The sequence below is a fragment of the Telmatherina bonti genome, assembly GCF_933228915.1.
Source record: "Telmatherina bonti genome assembly, chromosome: 5".
Lineage (NCBI taxonomy): Eukaryota > Metazoa > Chordata > Actinopteri > Atheriniformes > Telmatherinidae > Telmatherina > Telmatherina bonti.
In genome coordinates, this window is record NC_136623.1 from 19,414,352 (window position 1) to 19,434,550 (window position 20,199).

The 20,199-nt window shown below is 41.7% G+C and overlaps 2 protein-coding genes across 3 annotated transcripts; both read right to left on the bottom strand.

Moving 5' to 3' along the window:
- Window positions 1–571: 571 nt before the first annotated feature.
- Window positions 572–8,422, bottom strand: dbpb (D site albumin promoter binding protein b). The gene is made up of 5 exons (XM_079240200.1): window positions 8,051–8,422; window positions 7,595–7,884; window positions 6,412–6,852; window positions 3,537–3,796; window positions 572–2,760 (listed from the first exon to the last, which is right to left on the bottom strand). Exons 2-5 carry the CDS (start codon window positions 7,782–7,784, stop codon window positions 2,545–2,547), a joined length of 1,107 nt encoding a protein of 368 aa, XP_079096326.1. The 5' UTR covers window positions 7,785–7,884; window positions 8,051–8,422; the 3' UTR covers window positions 572–2,544.
- A 1,904-nt stretch (window positions 8,423–10,326) lies between these two features.
- Window positions 10,327–18,937, bottom strand: LOC306755755 (uncharacterized protein). 2 transcript variants are annotated; one of them, XM_079240264.1, is made up of 4 exons: window positions 18,744–18,937; window positions 18,062–18,192; window positions 15,932–16,588; window positions 10,327–13,828 (listed from the first exon to the last, which is right to left on the bottom strand). In XM_079240264.1, the coding sequence occupies exons 3-4, from the start codon at window positions 16,143–16,145 to the stop codon at window positions 11,469–11,471; spliced, it is 2,574 nt and encodes an 857-aa protein (XP_079096390.1). In that variant the 5' UTR covers window positions 16,146–16,588; window positions 18,062–18,192; window positions 18,744–18,937; the 3' UTR covers window positions 10,327–11,468. The 2 variants fall into 2 exon arrangements, with proteins under 2 accessions (XP_079096390.1, XP_079096389.1); XM_079240263.1 differs by having other exon boundaries at window positions 18,585–18,937.
- Between the last annotated feature and the right edge of the window lie 1,262 nt (window positions 18,938–20,199).

The following is a 20,199-nucleotide window of genomic DNA, read 5'->3' on the forward strand; positions in this document are numbered from 1 at the left end:
TAAAGAGGAAATTGATGCATTTTTTTACCTGATGTGCTCTGTGCGATTTTCTTCTGAACCGGTCTGGTTCGTTGCTTTATCAGAGGCATTTTGAAATCATCTCACAGCTATGTTGTGCCTCTTGTTTTTGTCATATACATGAACACATCAGCCCCTCAAATATAGTTTATAATAAACTGAAGGTATGAAATACTTCAGCATTGAGCAACAATGAGTTTGTTGGGCAATAATGCGTGTTTGAACTGTGTGGAATGCACACAATGTGAACAAACATGGAGAAACTCAAAACAAGGGGTCCCAAAACATCCCAAGGCATGTCCTCGTGTCATTATCAAGCTGAAATTTGACCCCTGTGGCCCATTCTTCCCCTCAATACTGGCTTTTATTCAGGCTCAGGATTAAGTGAAGCATGCAAGAACAAACTTGTGATGAAACGCTTAAGGAAAACAGTGCAGCAGTAAATGAGAACAATCTTTTATTGGTGTTTTTGGGAAATTTCAACTACATCCAAAAAAACCAGCAGTGACTGGCGGGCTGGGCACCATGGACACTACTGATGCAGCAGGGCAGTTGATCAGTTAGAGTTACTACAAGATTTATCAACCACATCTGTGAAGTTATAAGAGACTAATTCCTCTTGGGAGAGCAAACAATCACTGTATGAGGTGATAAAAAGCTTAAAGAAACCAACAAGGAGCATTTCAGCAGCGTGCATAGTCCACACACAGCTGGGGAGCAGAAGAGGTCGTCGTGAAAGGTAAAATAAGTCTGCATGAAAATCATGTTCAAGTTACCGAGCAACGTTAGTGAACTCCATGGGTAAAAGATGGTGAAAGTAGTTTCCAGAGTGATGCCGAATGTCTGAGGTTGAGGGTTTTTTGTTTTTTTTTCCTTCCATTTGAATAGTCTTTCTGAGGAACACTGAAGATCAAAGATGTTTCAAGGTGCAACAGATCGTGTTCATCCAAAGAAAGAAAACATTCAATAATATAAAACATCAACAATAACAGGGATAATCATCATAATCATAACAAGAACAATAGCTGTAATGATAACTATTCATCATGGTCATTAAAGGGATTAAAATCACACTATCACTAGGCATCCCTCGCTTAGGAACATCATAGTGTACCATGCTCCTGTGTAGGTGTTGTGGGAACACAGAGAAGTTAATAGATACCATAAAAAAATAGGTAAACCTTGAGGAAGGAGCAGTATGGAAAAAAAGCACTAAATAGCAACAAGCTCTGTGGATAAACATAGCAAATTTTGGCTTTTATTTCTCCCAGACATCTGAGAAATTAATACCATTCCACTCAATGGGGGTACTCAACCCATCTCCTGAAATACATTAAATACATAAAACAGTATAGGCCTGTCCTTTATACACAACAGAAATCTGCACAATCATAATGCTAATTAAACTGTGTTCATTTAATACAGTCAAGTAAGGATGTGCGTCTTACTGGGAGGATTGATTACCATTTCTGAGTACGTTACAACACGAAGATTTAAATGCTCTGTGTACTGTTGAGGTACATGAGACGACAAAATGCAATGGGAAGAGTGTGCACATAACTGTGAGAGCAGTTGGAGATGACAGAAATAGAGACATGGATATAGAAACACAGGAGCAATTCAAAGAGGATGCAGAGGAGCAGAACTACCTAGGGCTCCACAACCAGCACAAAACACCAAAGTAGACTGAAAGCATTCCACTGGGATAGAAGAAAGAGATCCAAGTATGGAGAAAGACTTTCCAATCAACTGAAGTTACCCAAAAAAGGAGCAAAGAGTAAATATAGTTGGGGAAACTAAAGATAATTAAAAACAATAAAGCTGTTTCTTTAGAAAATGACCTGAGGTGGTCAGAAAGTGTTGGACAGAGCTGTATATACGGTGTCCCCTCATGTCTCTAATTCTGTCTCTCTCGATCATGCCCAGTGACAGATAAGTGACAGGAAAAAGTAAGTGCTTGAGTAAAATCCAAAAGATGTTGTACTATACGATTTTAAGAAGATCATTTTGCTCTCTATATTACAGTTGTTACATGCGTCCTCGACCCTGCTGCTGCATCGCGACTATCATCAAGTCAGAAAAATGCCCATCAAACTGCTGATAACTTCTTAGACATCTCCCGACTTATCTAAATTAAAGTATTTAACATAGCATTTCCCATCTCTGTGTCCCGAAAACATGTAGAAAATATACAAAATTATTCTCCAGATTTGCTCTCCCTCTAAATTTTTTTTGAAGTATTATAAAAATATACAATTCTCCAATAACAAAACTCTCAAAAGTCACATCTTTCCTCTTAAATTATTCTCTCCATCGATCACTTTTAAGAGCCGACTCCTTGACAAAACTAGACACCTGAGCTTCAAAACGCAAACCTGCTCCTTGCCTTATACATTCATCATCATAATCACCACCGTCATCATCACCCTGACTCCATTTTGTCCATCATGCCACCCCAGAAAATCCAAGTCTTAAATTCAATCCAGCTTATATTCCTCCTCTTCTTGATTTTCCTCGGCGCCACCATCACTGGTCAGCGACATGGTTCTCGTATTTGCTAAGGATGTTGCGACACCGGCCCAGTTCCTTCCGCATCTCAGCCACTTCCTGTCGGAGCGCGGCATTCTCCCTCTCCAAGTAGGCGGCACGCACAGATATTTGGTTCTCCTTGAGACGGCGAGCATCTCGGGAACGCTTTGCTGCCTCGTTATTTTTATGCCTCCTGGTCCAGTACTTCTCATCCTAAAAGAGGACAAACAGAAGCAAAACACTGTGATTAGCTCTGGGTCTGCTAGTGGGCCGCGCATCTTTTATCGCATAACTTACACAGAAAGAATACTTGAAGAGAGGAATCAATGAATGCTCAGAAGTGTGTGGTGTCCTTATGCAGTCAAACTCCCACCTTGTTATTGGGAATGTGGGAGTTTGGCTGTGAATGAGTGTGGGACATGGTTCTTTCTTCTTTTTAAGGAAAAGTGTTTGGTGAGGACTAAGTCTCTGTCTGGAGAATAGAAAGTTTGCAAACATCCACTGCTCTTTTTACTTTTTATTTACAGTGAAATATTTCATATTCTTTTTTTAAAATTACCAATCCAGAACATGGACACTTTATTCTAGTAAAAAAATATATTCAGCTGAAATAAACTCTTAAAACTCCCTAATAATTTTACAAAGTATTATGTTGATTTTTCTATATATTTTTGGTCTTCCAGAGTGATTGCAAAAGGTCATCAAGTTAGTTATTTATGCATTTTGTTACTCTTTTAATTTGCTTTAAAGCTATTTTGCCTTTTGATTAATTATACACCAATAATTCAATAGTTATATTAGCTCTTTGGTCTGTTTGTTGGCCAATAATTTGGCATTTTGTTTTGGACGAGACTAATCATTCAGTTAATTGTGCTGATTTTGTCAACAAATGAATCATATGGGATTAAGACAGACATTAAATTATTTAACTCTCAAATCATGAAGCACAAACCAACCAGCGGTCTATAAATTTTCTTTGTTGCCCTCACCTTCAAGTCCTCAGGCACCAGGATCTTGCGGGCCTTCTTGATCATTGGCTGCGGCTTCAACTCCTCTTCACTGAACGAGTGTCTTCTGGGATCAAAGTTTGGGTGGTTTTGGACACCAGAAGCACTCATGTCTGAAGAATCCATATCAAACATTCCAATCACATCTGGGCCGCTGCCTGTCGGCGTCAGAAGAGGTGGACAGGAGGACGAAGAGGAGGAAGAGGGCGACTCACAGGAGTCATTCATACTGGTCTGACTCCCTGGAATTGAAGGGAAGAGACATCTGCATTAAATGCTGTTATCTGGTGTGCATAAATGCAAAATAAACTCAGAGTCAAATGTAAAGAGATGACGGCACTAACTCTGACTCAAACTCAAAAGGTTTCTGCAGTACCTACAACTGACCACCAGATGGAAGCAGCGGGTTTCCCTCTCTCTCTCTCAGTGTTAGAAATAAAGATTATTTTGCCAGCAGCTGATTTAAAGCAATAAGAGACCTTTTTTCAATCCGTTTCATACACATCAGCAAGTTTTCACAGTGAACTTGATGATTAAAGCCTATTTCCAAAGAAATAACATAATTGTGTTATGCCACTTAATAGATATAATCAAAGAATTGGTTGGATAATTAATTATGCACCTGCTAAGTCTTGTGTAATTATGGCATATGTTTCTGCATGCAAACCAGCTAAATAAAACCATAAATATAAACTTCATAATCCCTCTCAATAAGGGACACTGCACTAGCTATAACAGGAACAATAACTACAAATATTGGATTAATTAGTAAATGATTTTGGCAACTTTTTAATCAAAGAATTTACTCAAAAAATACATTTTTTTTGCATGGATTTAAGCCAATATCGTGAACTAATGTGAAAATCTAACTTTGGAAACGTTATGTAACTTTTCACCGCTCCCCTTTAAAACCAGTTTCTTTACTTGGGGCCACCATAGGGCTATACATCACCCCACCCCCTTTAAGGCCCAATGCACCTTACTCCCTCTGAAAGCACCATCAAACTTAACCCTTGGTTTCAGGATCAGGATAGAAAATTTAACTGTAAAAGATTTAATTGTATATCTACAAAACAATGTCAAGCTGAGTGAAAATCACAAATTCCACTGACAGAGACTTAAGTTGCATTACAGTGGTACTTTATGTAAGTTTATTGTGTGAAAAGTATGTCCATGAATTATACTGTAAGAATATCAATTGCATTGCATGCATATAATGTGATATAAAGAACAGAAAAAATAGGTTTTATATATATGTATAATAATATGCTAACCCTGTTGTCAATTGATCTTGATATCATGCTGTTTAAATCCCAGAAGCAGAAGCTAGTTCATGCCAGCACTAGTTCAGAGTTTTGTTGGAACAGAAACCAGAACTCCCTTTTCCAGCTTTTTGGGCAGCTCTGGAATGCAGACGGGCAAAGTAGATTTGGTGTATTTTTGTTCACGTGTCCTACCATCTTAATAACATGAGGCTTTCATTTTGGGAAAAAAAAAAAAAGCTCCGATAAGTGACCACACACTTTTCAAGACTTGTACAGCAGCATTCCAGCGAGGCCTGAGGCTGCTGAAAAGGCCTGTTCAAAATTTATGAAGCAGTGTTTTGGTAGTCTGCATTTTAGGCTACAGCTCCTCCAGTTTCAAGCTTTGGCAGGGATGAGGTGAAATATTCATTTATTTTCCAACGGTAAACTCAGGAAGAGTGAAATGTAACTTTTACTATTTCTTATGTTCTTTTTTTTTTAGTTCTTGTGACAATAATATCTAATTTTTTTCAGGTAATTCTATGTTATTATATAAAGTTTTAACATTTTTATCAAACAGTATTGATGTTTTAAAATTTGGATCTACTTGCGGAAAGGTCGAAGCTCTTGAGTCAAACCTCCCATGATAACATTGATAATTCTATTCACGATATCAGTTTAGTGACTGTTATTCATTGCTGATCATATGTTCAGTTTGAAGTCCAGTAGCACAGGGAGGGAAACGCTTCCTGTTGTTGGCCGTCCCTCCTCCTGTGGGCTCCTCCCACATGTCTACTGGCCCTGCCCCTAGTTCTCTCACTCCAGTACTCCCAGCCTCCACACGTGTACCGACGCGTGCACATGGCTGTGGCGTATGAAGTGAGGAGAGATTTAAAGACACGCAACCGCAAACACTCCACACACTGCTCTCCCTGTGTCTTTTTCTCTCATAGTAGTGTTTTGACCCTGCTGCCCACTAATCATTGGCTGGGAGAGAATGCTGATTGTACTGTACACTGCAGTACATAGATCACATGCCAACCTACACTGAACCTCCTTGTCATTGCTATGAAGTTGACTCATCAAAAAAGCTCAGGACTTTTTTGCTTGTTTGTTTGTTTACAGCTCCTCAACCTTTAAGCAACTCCACAGCTCTTATTTTCCCTCAAACCCACTAATGTTTAGCATGCTCCGGAGCAAAAGATTAAAGAAAACAGCAGTGTTTTAAGCTGAATTTCATTTAAAGCCATGCGACGCATTTAAAGCTATGCCTTCAGTTTGACACCAGATCCCAGATTTGTTCTTTGTCACAGTAGTACTTATTTAAAACTAATATGAGAGATGAAGTGCTGAATCAGATGCCCATGGGAACACTACAGCCTCATCACATAACCTTGTTTGCATCTCAGCTTATATTGAACAGTCTCATATCAGTGGCAGGGGACACTGTGTCTCTTTCAGTTTGTCAACTCTGCAAAGCTTGCAGAATCCTCTCCCACAATTGCTGCTGTGAAATGATAAGGATAAACCTTAACAGTGAACTGTGGTTGTTCATTTTCACGCTGTGGCACAGCTGACCCCATCTTCCCTCAATAACATCTCTGCCAACTCACCATGCAGACAGTCAGTTCCCCCTGCAAGACCCTGTGGCTGAGCCACCTCCAGACCGATGAGTGATGGGGACGAAGAGGAAGTGGGTGACGAGGATGTAGATCCAGGTGGAGATGATGGGGGTAGGCACTGGGAGCTCTGGTTGGGCACAGCTGACTGGGAGCTCTGTGAAGGGATCTGGGCGGAACTGGAGCTGTTGTTGCTGTGCATGCTGCCCATTCCATTTTCTGTCAGAAACTCCTCCAAGTCCATGTACTGCAGCTGGAAGAGCCCTCCATCTGCAGGCACGCTGCGATCCCACAAGAGAGGCCCCAGGAATTGGTTGTAGCTTCCTCCTCCATTTCCTCCACAGCCATTGCTGCTATTATTGCTGACTATTCCATTTCCATTTCTCATGGGGCACACTCCCAACGAGTCCTCATCAAGGTCCAGTCTGACTTTGTCTGCCACAGAGAAGAAAGTTCAGGATGAAGGGAAAGAACTCTTTTGGTGTGACTTTAACAGTTTATAACACATATGTCAGTTCTAACAAAGTCATGTAGTAGCAGTAATATATGTAAATATATGTATATATATATATATATATATATATATATATATATATATATATATATATATATATACAGAAACTACATTGTAACAGGTGAATTTATAACATGCACTTCTGCAACATCACCCTTTCTTTCTCTTTCTCATAAGAATCACAAACACACACTCACAAATGGACCAGATGGTAGCTGAGTTGCAGCATTAAGCAAGCGCCAAAACCAATTTGTTGTCATAACATATACATAAGCTCCTGAACAAATCTCACAATTGTGTTTGCCATGTTTGGCAGAGAGAGCAGAAATGCATGCCTGCATTCAGCAGTACAGTTAAACCAAAACGTGTTCACACCTATTGTAATCTGCATCCTAATTTTAAATTGCAGCAGGGATTATAATCCCAGTGAATACCCATCCAGGTCACTGAGGAGTCATCTTAAGCATGTGCGATGGTGCATGACACTTTGGTGCAAAATTTGGTGGTTTTACAAGCGGTAAATGACAGATTTAAGGTTGATTGCAATGGTGAAAGTTGGTTGAATAAAGGTGTAATTTATTTAATCTTATTCTACTTTTTCTCATTTTCACATATAAATAAACAAGACTGTCAACATATGAAACAAATCAGTAAGTTTCTCACCTTTTGTGTCACATGGGTTTTTCAAGCGGTGGTCTCCCTTCATGGGGTGCTGCAGGAGGGATTTCAGACCAGCCATAGAGTTGACATGCCCCCCTGTGAGAGAGCCTGCAGGCTGAGTGCAACTTCCAAACTGAGGGCTTGCCCCGGCTGGGAGGTCTGGGGTTGGAAGCTGGGAGAGCTGCCTGGACATCCTGGAGCAGATGGGGTCGTGCGCACACACCTGGGGCACTTGAAGAGTGATGAACCAATCTAACCAAAGTACCTACCAATAGGACAAGTATGTTGGATGGCTGTGTGTGTGCAGGAGAGGTGGGGGTGAGGAGCAGAGAGAGAGATAGGCTGTTTTGAGATGCATCCATGCAGAATAAAGCAACTTTTGCATTGAAATTATACACAGAATTAATTATGCAGCTGTAAAATATTAACAACATCTTGGAAAACACGTGCAAGGCTTACCTTTCAGTCGTTCTTAAGTCGATATCCCTATTCCTTAGCAGATATATTTTTCTCGAAGTACTCCATTACTACTGGACGCTGTTAAAACTGTTTGTTAGATCAAGCTGTTATTCACGGTGGACCACTGTTAGGTGGTAAAAATCAGACCGTATAAGCAAGAATATTGTCCATAATTTGAAGAAAAAAATGCAAAAGGCGTGAAAACGACAATAAAGTCGCACTATGCACGCGCAGGAAAATGTCACGACTGAAACTTGTCGAAAAGTATCCCGAGTTAGTTGTCCGGGTTCAGAAAAAAAAATCCCAAAGAATATACTTCCTCCGTGGAAAACAAAACCGTGGAGAAACTGTGTGTACTGAAAAACAACGCGAGCTAACTGTATTGGTCAGATGACAAGTTGTATTGCTGCTTGTCTCCTCTGCTGTGGCGCTCTGCTGTCCGTCAGGAGGAGGAGGAGGGGTCGTTTCCTCTTTCTGTCTGTACTTTTCTTTGCATCCGGTGGATGCAGTCACGGGCGCACGGGCTTGGATCTGTGTTTGGGCCGCGCGACGTCCACGTCCGACCGTTCTCTCTCCCTCTCGCTCTCAGCTGGAACAGACACGGGCACTTCACGTGACGTCACACCCCGCGGAACAAGTGAGAGAGGCGGGGCCGGCTTTGGCAGATCTCTCAATTCTACCTCATTATTTATAAGGCAAACCTACCCTCGTGCGCACCTCGAGGAGAGCAGGCTGTTTGTTTTGTCTGACAGGTACAGTCACTGTGACTTTATCTGTCCATACGTGAAGAACATGGGGAAAAACTCAAGTTGGTTTCAGTGCGATGACAAAAACAAATTCATTTCGGCCCACTATTAAACTTTGCCGTTAGAAATAAACAATTTGTTTTGTTTTTTTCTGTAACTTAATAACTGGAAATTTTAGTGATATATAATCAATCAAATTCAACAGATTTTTTTCTGTCTGTAATGATCAGGCAATGCTTAACGATTTTTCCAGTTTCCTTGTAATCCATGGAAAACGTGAGTCGACCTTTTTTTCAGGCGAGGAACGCTCCAGCACGTTGCCTCCCGGCATACAATAGCTGCTCCTACTCACGTGTAAGAGGCACGCGGAGACCATGCCTGCCCGCTCGCGGCTCTGGCTCTGATTGGCTCTGGAAAGTAGTTGCTCCGCCCTCCTCGAGCAGGCATTGGGCAGAAATAGGTCGAACAAACCCGCCCGCTCGGATTCCCCCCGTGCATGCCAATGCCGCGTGAGGCGAGTTCGAATGCAAAAAAGCGCGAGGGCTGTCCTGTCTACTGTACACTTGCAAAGCACGAGCAAAACAATGCGCGCCGCAGGAATTCACCTGTTTTCCTCCTGAGTAAGACAGGCAGAAGCTGACGTAAATACATTAAACATAAGTCATCACACAAAAACAATATGACCCGAGAGCAAACTGGAGGATGACAATGCTGTCAGCTGCAAGTTTCACTCGTTTTATGAGGCATTCCTTTCAAACAAAAAAATTACCAAAAATACAACCAACTGTGCTGAAACATTTTCCGCAGTTAACTTTAATACCTCACACACCCATGCCACTGCTTTCATCTTATTGCAACAGATCACGTCGCATATTATAAAAATTAATACAAGTTTACCAAGACAACTTTAAGATCTCTTTAGATATAGCTTCATTCAACTCCCACAATTACCATGTGATGCTTAATGATTGTTTACTTTGTGACTTTAATCCTGTAGTAAACACCAGTCGCACAGTTCACACAGTCCTCCAGCACTCCGCCTCTCCAGTCCACACCATATCACAGTTTAATCCATGTGACTGGCACACACATCCCCACCAGGCCAAGAGCATTTTAATGAGATGCTTACTGCCATCTTGTGGAGCTACAGCTGAGAACTTTTAAACAGTCATTTATTGTTAGTGAGGTGGCAATTTTAGGTAAACATTTATTCATTATCCTGGAGTTTTTTGGCTGAAAACCTTAGCAGCCAAGTGCTGTTTTGGAATTTATTGGTATATCAGCTGATTATATAAATGGCCTGTGCATTTGGAGGGGCAATAATAACTTGCTCATGTCCATTGACAACCAATTTTGTACCATTTTTTCAAATAATGCTGTAGATCAACGGCATCAAGAAACGAAAGGAAAACAAATTATTACACTTAAGGTTTATTCATTACTGAAATATAATCAACTACTGACTTCTCAGTAAATAATGTGATAGAAATCTACTAAAACTATTTTCTTTATAAGGAAAAAAAACAAGGCTTGACAGGGGTATGAACATTTCTTGTGAGAATAAAGTGACAGAATGTACTTAAAACTTATTTTTCTTTATAAGAAAAAAAAGGCTCGACATTAATTATATGATTGCAACTCAGCAAAAATTAAAATATAGAAGGGGTAAGTATAAGATTGGCATGAAGACTGATTGGGTTACATACATAAATACATGGAATATAACATTTGTTTCTATAATGGTAGGTCCTTGTCTTAAACACACCGTGAAGTACTGTAGAAATAATCACTGCTAAAAAGAGCATACAAATAACATGAGATAACATGTTACAGTACAGTCAACTCGTTTAACCTGTTTTCAATCTCTTGGTATAAAAGCTAGGAATATCTCAAATAACTGAAGTAAAGTGAACATAATAAGCAAGGCTTCTTGTAAGATTCTTCATTTTGGCAGGAGAGGGATCCTTGTTATGCTAATTACCAGCAACCTTGACATTTAATCTATGTGATTAAATCATTAGGGAGTATAGCGCAATTTTCAAATCAAGTTTACACTACAAATGTCTGGGGATATACTGAATAAACCATCACATACTGTAGGAGTGATTTCACAACCTCAGCAAAAAACTTGACCAGAGAACAAACATGCACTGACAACAGAAGATCTTTGTCCCCATGTCCCTACTCCTAATAAATGCACTTTACATTAAAAAAAAAAAATCCTCAGTCTAAGTGAACAACAACAAGACAAAATACACAGCAGAGACAGTTATCATACAGCAAGAGGAGTAGCAGGGATTTTAGTTATGGGGAAGAGAGATACATTAGCAGGTCATTTCACCTAAACTTGTCTAGTTAACTGCACAGTGTCAGCCAAGCATAGTGTCAATGCACTTAAGGGGTTATTTAACGATCCTATGGAAACAGTCACGTCTTTGAAAACATCTTCCAGTATAATCTGGAAGAATCTCAGGTAATATTTTATGGGTTGTTCTACAGTAGTTGTTAACACACTCATTCTAATAGTCAGCAGAGTAGATGCAACAGAGACAAGTCAAATTCTCCAACAGGCAGATGCCTTTTCAAGTCCCTTTTTTTCTCTTATTTTCCCATTTTAAAGTTGGAAAAAAAAAATCCTTCATGTATGCCGCTCCTTTTAGACACCAAGATGTTCAGTGTCTGTATGGTCCCTGTAGGAATGACATCTCCTCGTGACTTTCATGGGTCTGTCTTTCTCCTGGTCTATTGGAAAGCTTCAGCCTCACTGCATCTCCTCTCTGCAGTCCTTGAGCCCTGCGGCAGCAGGACACCTTGTGCCTGTGAAGAAGTGTAGCATTCCAAAAGCGAGCAGAGCAGTGCCGGCAGGAGAAAGTCCCTCTGGCGCGATGGGAGGCCCGATGGATGAAGGCTGCCAAAGGCCTGTGAGACTGCTTCCCACACACACTGCACCTTAAACGCTCCTGAGTGGTCAAGGCTTTTTGTGGGTGTTTCACCACCATGTGGATCAGCAATCCCGCTTTACGGGAAAACACAGAATTGGGGCATATGGGACATCCAAAACGTTTCACAGGAACTTTGAGGGACGACAGGATCTGGACCTTTACTCCACCAGTGTTGACAAGCTTATAGCCTCCACCACCTGATCCTCCTCGCCTAATCGTCAAACGAAGAGAGCCTTGTTTCTTATTCAACTGCCCTCTTATTGTACAACTTATCCTTTTCTTCCTTTTGACTCCATCGAAACTTACTATATCTTGGGACTCCCACTTATTTTCCCTCCAATTTCTCCTATGGGACTTTTTTTTTTTCTTCTTGTGTCGTCTCATGTCATCGTGGGACAACTGGATGTTGCAGTCAAGGTGTTGGTGGGACTGGGTGTCTGACTGATGATGAGGATGATGGTGGGAGTGATGGTGATGGTGATGCAGATGGTGATGTTCAGTGGAGGGCAGTTCCGTGAGGGGCTGGAACGGAGCTGTGGTGTGAAGCGTGCGGCTACGGGATCCTGCTGGATAAATGTGCTCTCCTTTCACCCCAGCTGGGGAATGCGGGTGCTGTGGGGGCATGATTGTAGAGTTGGGAGGCAGAGGCTGAGAGTAAGATGGAGCATTGGAGGCAGAAGTCTGGGCTGCTGCAGCATCATAAAAGAGGGGGGAGTAACCAGCTGGTGGTTGTGGAGGTGCCTGTTGGTGGCTATGGGTGACAACGGTGAGGCCCTGCCCACCATGGCTTTCAGTGGAGGGGGCCATCTGTAGCAAAGCATTGGTGGCCGCCTCGCTCTCAGATGCCGACTGATTAACATCAGTCCCGCCTCTGTTGTCTCCAGACCCACTGCTGCCCTCTTGCGGGTTAGATGGTTCAGCGCGTGTAATCCCATGCTGGGACTGCCTGTGTCGAGTGAGGCTATTAGAATAAGCAAATGCTTTCCCACACACCTCACAGGAGAGCTTTTCGCCGCCGCTTTCATGAGCAGTTTGGTGATGGGCAGTCAGATGGAAGTGATGACGGAAAGACTTCCAACATATAGCACAGGTGTAGAGTCGTGGAGGTGGTGGGGGTTGTGGTTGGGGTGGAGGCTGCTGAGGGTTGGTGTCTTGCGGCTTGACATCTTGAGTGTAGGGGTAATAAGAGGAGGTGCTTGGTGCTTGGTTCTGGTTTCTGTCTTGCGCCACGCTACATTGAGGATTTGGGTTAAAGCTGTTAAGGTTCTCTGGAGCTGGTGTTGTGGGCACCTCTTCAAGCTCCCCTTTCTGGTGGAGTTTGCTGTGCCTCCTGAGACTCTGGGAGTAACCAAACTCTTTCCCACAGATGGTGCATTTGTAATTCTTGGCCCCAGAGTGGACTGTTTGATGCTTGCTGAGGTGAAAAGCCTCTCTGAAATACTTTCCGCAGATAGTGCAGTGATGGGGCTTTTCTCCAGTATGTATGCGGTCGTGCCTGCGAAGCGTCTCGCGACGTGCAAATCCCTTGCCACAGACGCTGCAAAGGTGAGTGCGTGGTAGCCCACTAGGCCCCATTCTGGGGGTGTATTGCCTACGTTTTGGAGGCTGTCCACCAGATGCAGGATCTTTCTTAGCTCTTGGTTTGCGTGGACGTTTTGGTTTGGCAGTTGGATTCTGTGGGTTGTTGCTCATAGCCTCCTGGCTCCCACCACCTCTGAAATTCTTATCCAAACCAGATGTGGAAGAAGGTGAGCCTAGAGGTCCTAAACCAAGACCACCTAGCAGGCCTCCTATGATGTCTCCCCTATCATCCCCTCTATTTCCACTGTTACTAGCTGCTGTTATTGCAGAGATTGCATTATTGACAGAGCTAGTGACATCATCCTCTGAGTCATCCAGTAGAGATGAGAGGGGCAGGTGGGGCTGTTGCTGTGGATGGTGGTGCTGGTTGTGGCTCTGTGAGTGTGGATGCAGTGTTGGGGCCAAGGGTGCCTTTCTCAGAGCTGGACCCGCCATCCCACTTCCACAGGGGGAGGCACCAGAGTAGCATGGAGATGGGTTACCTTGAGAACGGTGGTCATCATGGTAGCCTGTGTAACGATTCCGAGAGTAGTCAGTGGGGTATTTACCATCTGTTCTGTCCCTGTCATTTGAATTCCCTCCCCTTCCAGACTGATACAGACCATCACATCCTAAACCAGATTTTGGTTCTCCTTCCCCCACAATGATTACACCATCCTCTTCCTCAGTTTTCCCATAAATAACTCCTCTATTGCTCTGATAAGTTCCCCCTCCTCCATTACCTCCTCCTCCACCCCCTCCCCCGACTCTGTCCTCACCATCAGTTCCTGTTTTGCTGCCCCGTTGTTTAGGTCCCCTACCTGGCTTGCCGCAGGTGCCTGAGGCAGCATGGTTGAGAAGAGAGGTGCTCTCACGGAAGGCACGTCCACAGGCGGGACATCGAAATGGCTTTTCCTCATGTATCTTCTCATGGCGTGTCAGTGACTCTCTACGATTAAAAGCCCGAGAGCAGGTGGAGCAGCCATATGGGCGGGCTGAAGAGTGTATAACACCATGTTGCAGGAGGTGCCCTTTTTTCTTAAAGCCTTTGCCACAATCAGGGCAATGAAATATTTTGTCTGGGCTAGGACAAGAATTGGATGAGGGTTGGCAAGTTTCTTGGGTCGAATGGGGAAGGCTTGGGTCGGTCTGTGTTTTAATGTGAATAGGGTTTGGGCCTGTAGTGGCAGAATTGCTAGTACCTGCTGTGGTTGGCTCATGCATGCGTAAATGCCTACGAAGGCTTGAAAGTTGAGAGAAGCTTTTGCCACACTCGCCACAGCTATAAACGGGCTCTGTATCAGATTCTGCAGAGTTTGGCTGCATTGAGCTCTGGTTATCAGATTTAGAAAGCTGAGAATCATTAGTAACCAGTACTGAGGCAGCAGTGGAAGAGGGAGCAGAGGAGGAGGAAGAAGAAACTACTGATGACGATGAAGATGATGAAGCAAGAAGGGACGATGGGTCTCCGCCCATATTCGTCATACCAACCCCACTGCCAATTAAAGCCGGGGGCTGACTGTGACTTAGTCCTCCATTAGTACTAGTGCTAGGATTACCACTGTGACTACTGTGACCATGGCTGTTACTATTATTACTACTGCTATCAGATTTTCTTTGTGGCAAATAACCAGCCATGGCTTTCTTCCTCCTACTGCTACTGCTACTACTACTACTTCCACCTCCGCTGCTTTCGCCTTTACCATCTTCTTTAGATAAAGATAAATGAAGTGGTAAAGGGAGGGGCAAACCTGCTTCTTGCTGCATTAGAGATGCTATCTGATTTGATGAGAGTACAGGAATGCCCTGGAAGTCAAAGCCACCCAGTGATGAGGGCTGGGAGCCTGGGTGGAGTGGGTGGTGAGGATGAGAATGAGAGTGAGGATGAGAAAGGGTGTGAGGTGGGAGCTGTTGCTGCTGGGGAGGCTGCTGTGAAGCCTGCTGTGGTTGGGAAGTGGAGTGGCCATGTGAGTGAGAAGAATGCAAAGCAGGAGGCGGAGCAAGGCTAGGACTAGGCTCCCCACCTGTTTGACTTAAACCAATTCCTAAGTGATTATGGGTTCCCTGTTGAACAAGGAATTGTTCTAAACTTGCATTAGCAGGCACCCCAGAAAGAAAATACTGATTAGCAGCTAACATGCAACTAAACTGTTGGTGAAGGCTCCGTGCATCAGACTGGGCCCCAACCAACTGGTGTCCCAATGAACTGACTGCACTGCTGCTAGAGGGATTGTTAGAGGTGGCCACAGAGGTTGAAGGGGAAGGAGAGGAAGAGGAAGGACCAGGTGATGCCTGAGGGACAGAGAGGCCAGGATGCAGAGGAGGAGGGGGTGGAGGTGCTGATGTTACTAATCCTCCTAATCCCCCAGCACTCCCACTACTGCTACTTCCCCCAGCAAAGTGCTCAAAGCGACCTACACCTGGATGTAACTGCTCCTGTGCTAGTGCTGCCTCAGACGGGTGGAAAGAGCGCAGGAACTGTGGGTAGCCTGAAGAATGGCTTGAGCTGCTGCTGCTCATCTTGCTTGACTTTGAACGAGAGCTCTGAGATGAGGAAGGCTGTTGTTGTAAAGGTGGGGGAGGAGGGGCACTCATCTTGGCAAAAATGGAGGCAGAATCAGAAAAGGCGTTACCTCTAGACCCCTGCAGGGGGCCCAAGCCAAGTCCAGACAGAAGAGCTCCAGAAGACTCAGCCTGCTGCTGCTGCTGCTGGAGTTGATGCTGGTGAAGCTGCACTTGCTGCTGATGTTGTAGCTGTCGATCTAAACCGAGGCCTTTGAACTGGTGGGCCTGGTGCCCACTTAACATCTCTATAATGTCCAGATTGTATTTTCCAAATTGGAACATTTCCCACTCACTGGCACATGGGGTGCAGGTGCCAAACCTCCAGCGCTAGGAGCGGCTACAATGATCCCACCACTCACTGGTGAAAGACAAACTTTACCCTAAGGGTGAGACTATGCTACTACTTTCTTACTGAAAAGACAGTTTAAAGTTCATGTCTCCAGATTGTTTATCTCTGACGCTGCCACTCCCTGTTGACCATCCACTGCCCACACTCTACATCCAAAATGAGTGGGGTAGCTGAGACGATAAACTGATGATCAAAGGGTAAAACTGTCTTTTTGGTGGTAGATGAGTTCCACCTAATTTCAAAATTGCTTAAAATACTTTTCAGCGAGAAGCATTTCAACTGATGACTTCTTGTCTCCTTTGAGAATTACTGCGTTGATATTTTCCAACACCTAAGCAAGATTCCTCATCCGTGTTCAGTCAAGAAGTTCCTACAGCTGAAAACACAATTCAGAAAGGGACAAAAGTCATAGGGGTTGTTTAGTGATTAAAAACAAATCACTTGCTTAACTAACTAATCAGCCTTTAGTTTATGATAAAAAATGCCGCCCAACTCAGCTGAATCTTTAAAATAAATAAATAAAGCAAAAAAGAAAAACCAATGTGTTGTCTATTGACTTATATTTGGACTAAACCACAATAATGTACGTTATTCAACAGACATTCATCTTTGGCATAACAGAGTTATATATGACAAGAATGAGATTGTTATATTTAGCACAGTGTTCATGGCTGTCTCCAAGCTGTATTTCCCGCAACAGGATATTTAGATACAAAATTTTATTCACGCTATACCAAATTTCTGTTACCGCATGTATTGTAATCCGACGAGTCAAGTTGCTGCACAAAAGCAGTTAAAAACTTTATCAAATGTGAATGATTTTTTTTTTCACCCTGGTAAATATACATTTTATGTTGGATAAAGATAAATTAAACATAAACTCCTCCCTTCCTTTAATTATACACTTTCAAATATTATACCTACAACAAAAAAGCCTCAACATTTTAACTTTTATAACAACTTCCCATGATGGAGCTGTGCTTGAGTGCAGCACAACTAGAATTGCTACATAAATGCAAATTAATTTAATTATTATTCTCCTATTTACTATAAAAGATACATTTTTACCTGATTTTCTTTATGTGGATTTAAATGCTCAATATTTATTCATTATAAGATCACTTATGGATCTTTTAAATAATATTTTAACAACTTTAAAATAAAATCTATGTGCAGTTTATACACCTTAATAAAAATGTTCTTTTTAAAACTAAACTATTTAGAAGTCCTTATGAATTAACCCATCAGGAGTTATAAATGCTGTCAAATACAGGTTAAAGAGTATCAAAGCTTGTTCAGTTCTGTCCCATTTTAACCACCAAACATTATACACTTACATTTTATTCTGATCTAAGAACAGCATGTTCTTCAACAGTTACTTTTATTTAATAGTTTTACATGTGCATTGAAAAGTTTAAAGAAAGTCAAATTGAGTTCTAACTTTTTCTGAGTAAAATGTACATCCAAAGTAAAAAATTATTGGTAATTACCAGAGCAGGGATTAATGGATGTAATTACAATGTCATAATTTAAGTATGACTGGCTTGTACACCAAGTCATGTTGCTGGTACTCTACTGGTTATAATTCGTTCTGTTGTTTCTATATATTTTTTCCTCCTCCTGTTTGTAATATTTTATTAAATTAATCAAAGACAGTCAACTTTAAGAATATCTCATCAATTCAAACTACCAAAACGACAGATTTTCCTCCTTTTAATATTCATTTGCAAACAAAAACAAAAAATAAGTAGTATTCAAAAGATTAATTTTGTGTTTAACTTGACGATTCATTGTATGATGCCACTTCAGAAGAGGTTAAGATTTCTCCACATTCAATATAATTACTTACCTTTTAAAATCTTACCAGTTCCTCTAAATGATGCGATGATGAACCTTCAGGGGAATGAGCACCCCTGGTAAACGAGGAAGATAATGTATCGCACATTAGACTGCTTCTCATTTTAATGTAAATCTGCAAACCTGCAAAGAAAAGCAGAAATGCTACAAATCACCACCAGTATACTTGCTGCACAGTGTAAACATTAGCAATACGTTTCTAACGTTAGTAATAACCAATACAGTTGAGGTAACAGTCCTGTAAAAGTATTGGCTAACATTTGAATGGGGGAGAGAAAGGAAAAACATTGCACGCGCTTGCATACAAAACTTCGCGTTTCTCTTTAGCATCAAATTTTACACGAGCTCATCGTGTTTGGCTATTTGGTGCCACACGCAATTGAGAAATGCCACACGGCTGCTAACGTTAGCCATTATCCCAAACCACAATGTTAAACGCACGCCGACTAACGTTAACATTATTATGCTAGCGCTAGCATATAGATCTGCGTAACCTATATTCGGCAAATGTTTACCTACGCATCCAGTTGCAGAGCACAGTTGCAGATGGATGAGGCCTGTCACGCCTTCTTATAACTAGCTAGCTATCTATCGCCCGCTTCCATTTCTGCGTGCTGTTTTCCAGTCGTTAGCCAGAGCCATTTTCACTGATGCTGAGCTGGGTGGACGCTTACACCGATGCCTGCTAAAAGAAGAACTGACGGACACTGCAGCAGCCTCCTCGCCTTTTGATTAGGGCCGCTTGCGCCGACAAGGATCTTTAGTTAAATATTTCGACAGGCGAGAAAAAAATTAGACGCTCGGTGGTAATATTTTTTGGGTAAAAGTGAGTGACGTGTGCTCCCCTAACATTGGTCCTTTCCGGCCCTTGTAATATTTCCGGGTAGCAGCAGCAGTGGGGCTCATGGACGGTGGTTTAGGGTTCACAGCGCGGATTCGCCATGACTCTAGTCCGCGTAGACATGTTCATACAAGTGTAAATATTCATTTTATCTGTTGATGCCACTTTCACACCCAGACTTGAGCAGTACATTACGCTTATCTGATAGGATAACAGGTTATCTGTCTTGGTTAAATTCTTACCCTAAGGCTCTATACTCCGATGTCTCGCGGCCCAGTAGAAAAACATGATATTTTAACTTTTTTTCTTAAAATGCATAAAATGAATTTGGGAGAGTTTTCATGGTAGTAATAACACAAACAAACTATGTAATTTGTGGCTAAATGGGTTATATCATCATTGTAGACTATACATCTGTGCATGTTTAACATTTGGAGAGACGATATTGTGTCAGGACATTAAAAAGTTAATGATTCATTAGTAAACATATGCCATAGAAGCAAAAATAATAATTCAGTAAAGCAAGCAGAAAATATAAGACAAAAAGCAAAACACACCTTTATCATGTTTCTGGTCCAATTTTTTCCTCTCTTTTTTGTCTGTTTTAGCTTTTTTTTATATAGATTATGTAACCTAATTTCCAACAGGTTTCTGTAAGATGATTATAGTAATGCAATAGTAGCAAGTAGTGCAAAGTCAAAGGTTGGGATTTTTAAATATAGGCTTACTTTAAATTTGGCAGTAACACATTTACACATGTTAACTTTCTTCAACAACAATGTTACAGAAACCATATGCACACACCGCCCTAAAAAGCAGATGTGTTTCCATTTATGGAGTAACTTTATGGAATGGACTAAGTGATGATTTAAAATTATGTAATAATATTATTCAGTTTTAAAGAATGTACAAGAAATTCTTATTGGATAAATATAAAAAAGAAGAGAACTCATGATTTATTTTGCTGCTTTAAATTTTGCCATCTGGCTGATGACTTTCAGTATGTAAACTGTGTATAGAGCCATAGAACTGTGTAAATTAATAATTGAAAATAAGGAGTAGTATTTAAATAAGCCTTGGGCTTCCTTCTGCTCCTTCTCAAAGAAGGTATAATGCTACACAAATGTGCATATTTGTTTTGTATTGTATATGTGTTTGAGATCAATTAAAAAAAACAATGCAAACATGGCAAATGAAGACTGAAAAGTTTCCCCTTCTTGCTTCAGATAGAAGTTCAGTTGCTGAATAGTTTGAGCGTCTTTTGTCTTTATTTTTAATTCCAGACTATG

Bases quoted from the DNA above. Each gene is read 5' to 3' on its own strand.
- dbpb (XM_079240200.1), bottom strand. From the start codon at position 7,784: ATGTCCAGGCAGCTCTCCCAGCTTCCAACCCCAGACCTCCCAGCCGGG. The intron at 3,797-6,411 runs GTGAGTTGGCAG...CTTCAATTCCAG, and splicing joins GGGAACTGACTGTCTGCATG to GGAGTCAGACCAGTATGAAT. The intron at 2,761-3,536 runs GTGAGGGCAACA...GTCCTCTTTTAG, and splicing joins TGGTGCCTGAGGACTTGAAG to GATGAGAAGTACTGGACCAG.
- LOC306755755 (XM_079240264.1), bottom strand. From the start codon at position 16,145: ATGTTCCAATTTGGAAAATACAATCTGGACATTATAGAGATGTTAAGT. The intron at 13,829-15,931 runs GTAACGCCTTTT...ATCGTTACACAG, and splicing joins CCCCCTGCAGGGGTCTAGAG to GCTACCATGATGACCACCGT.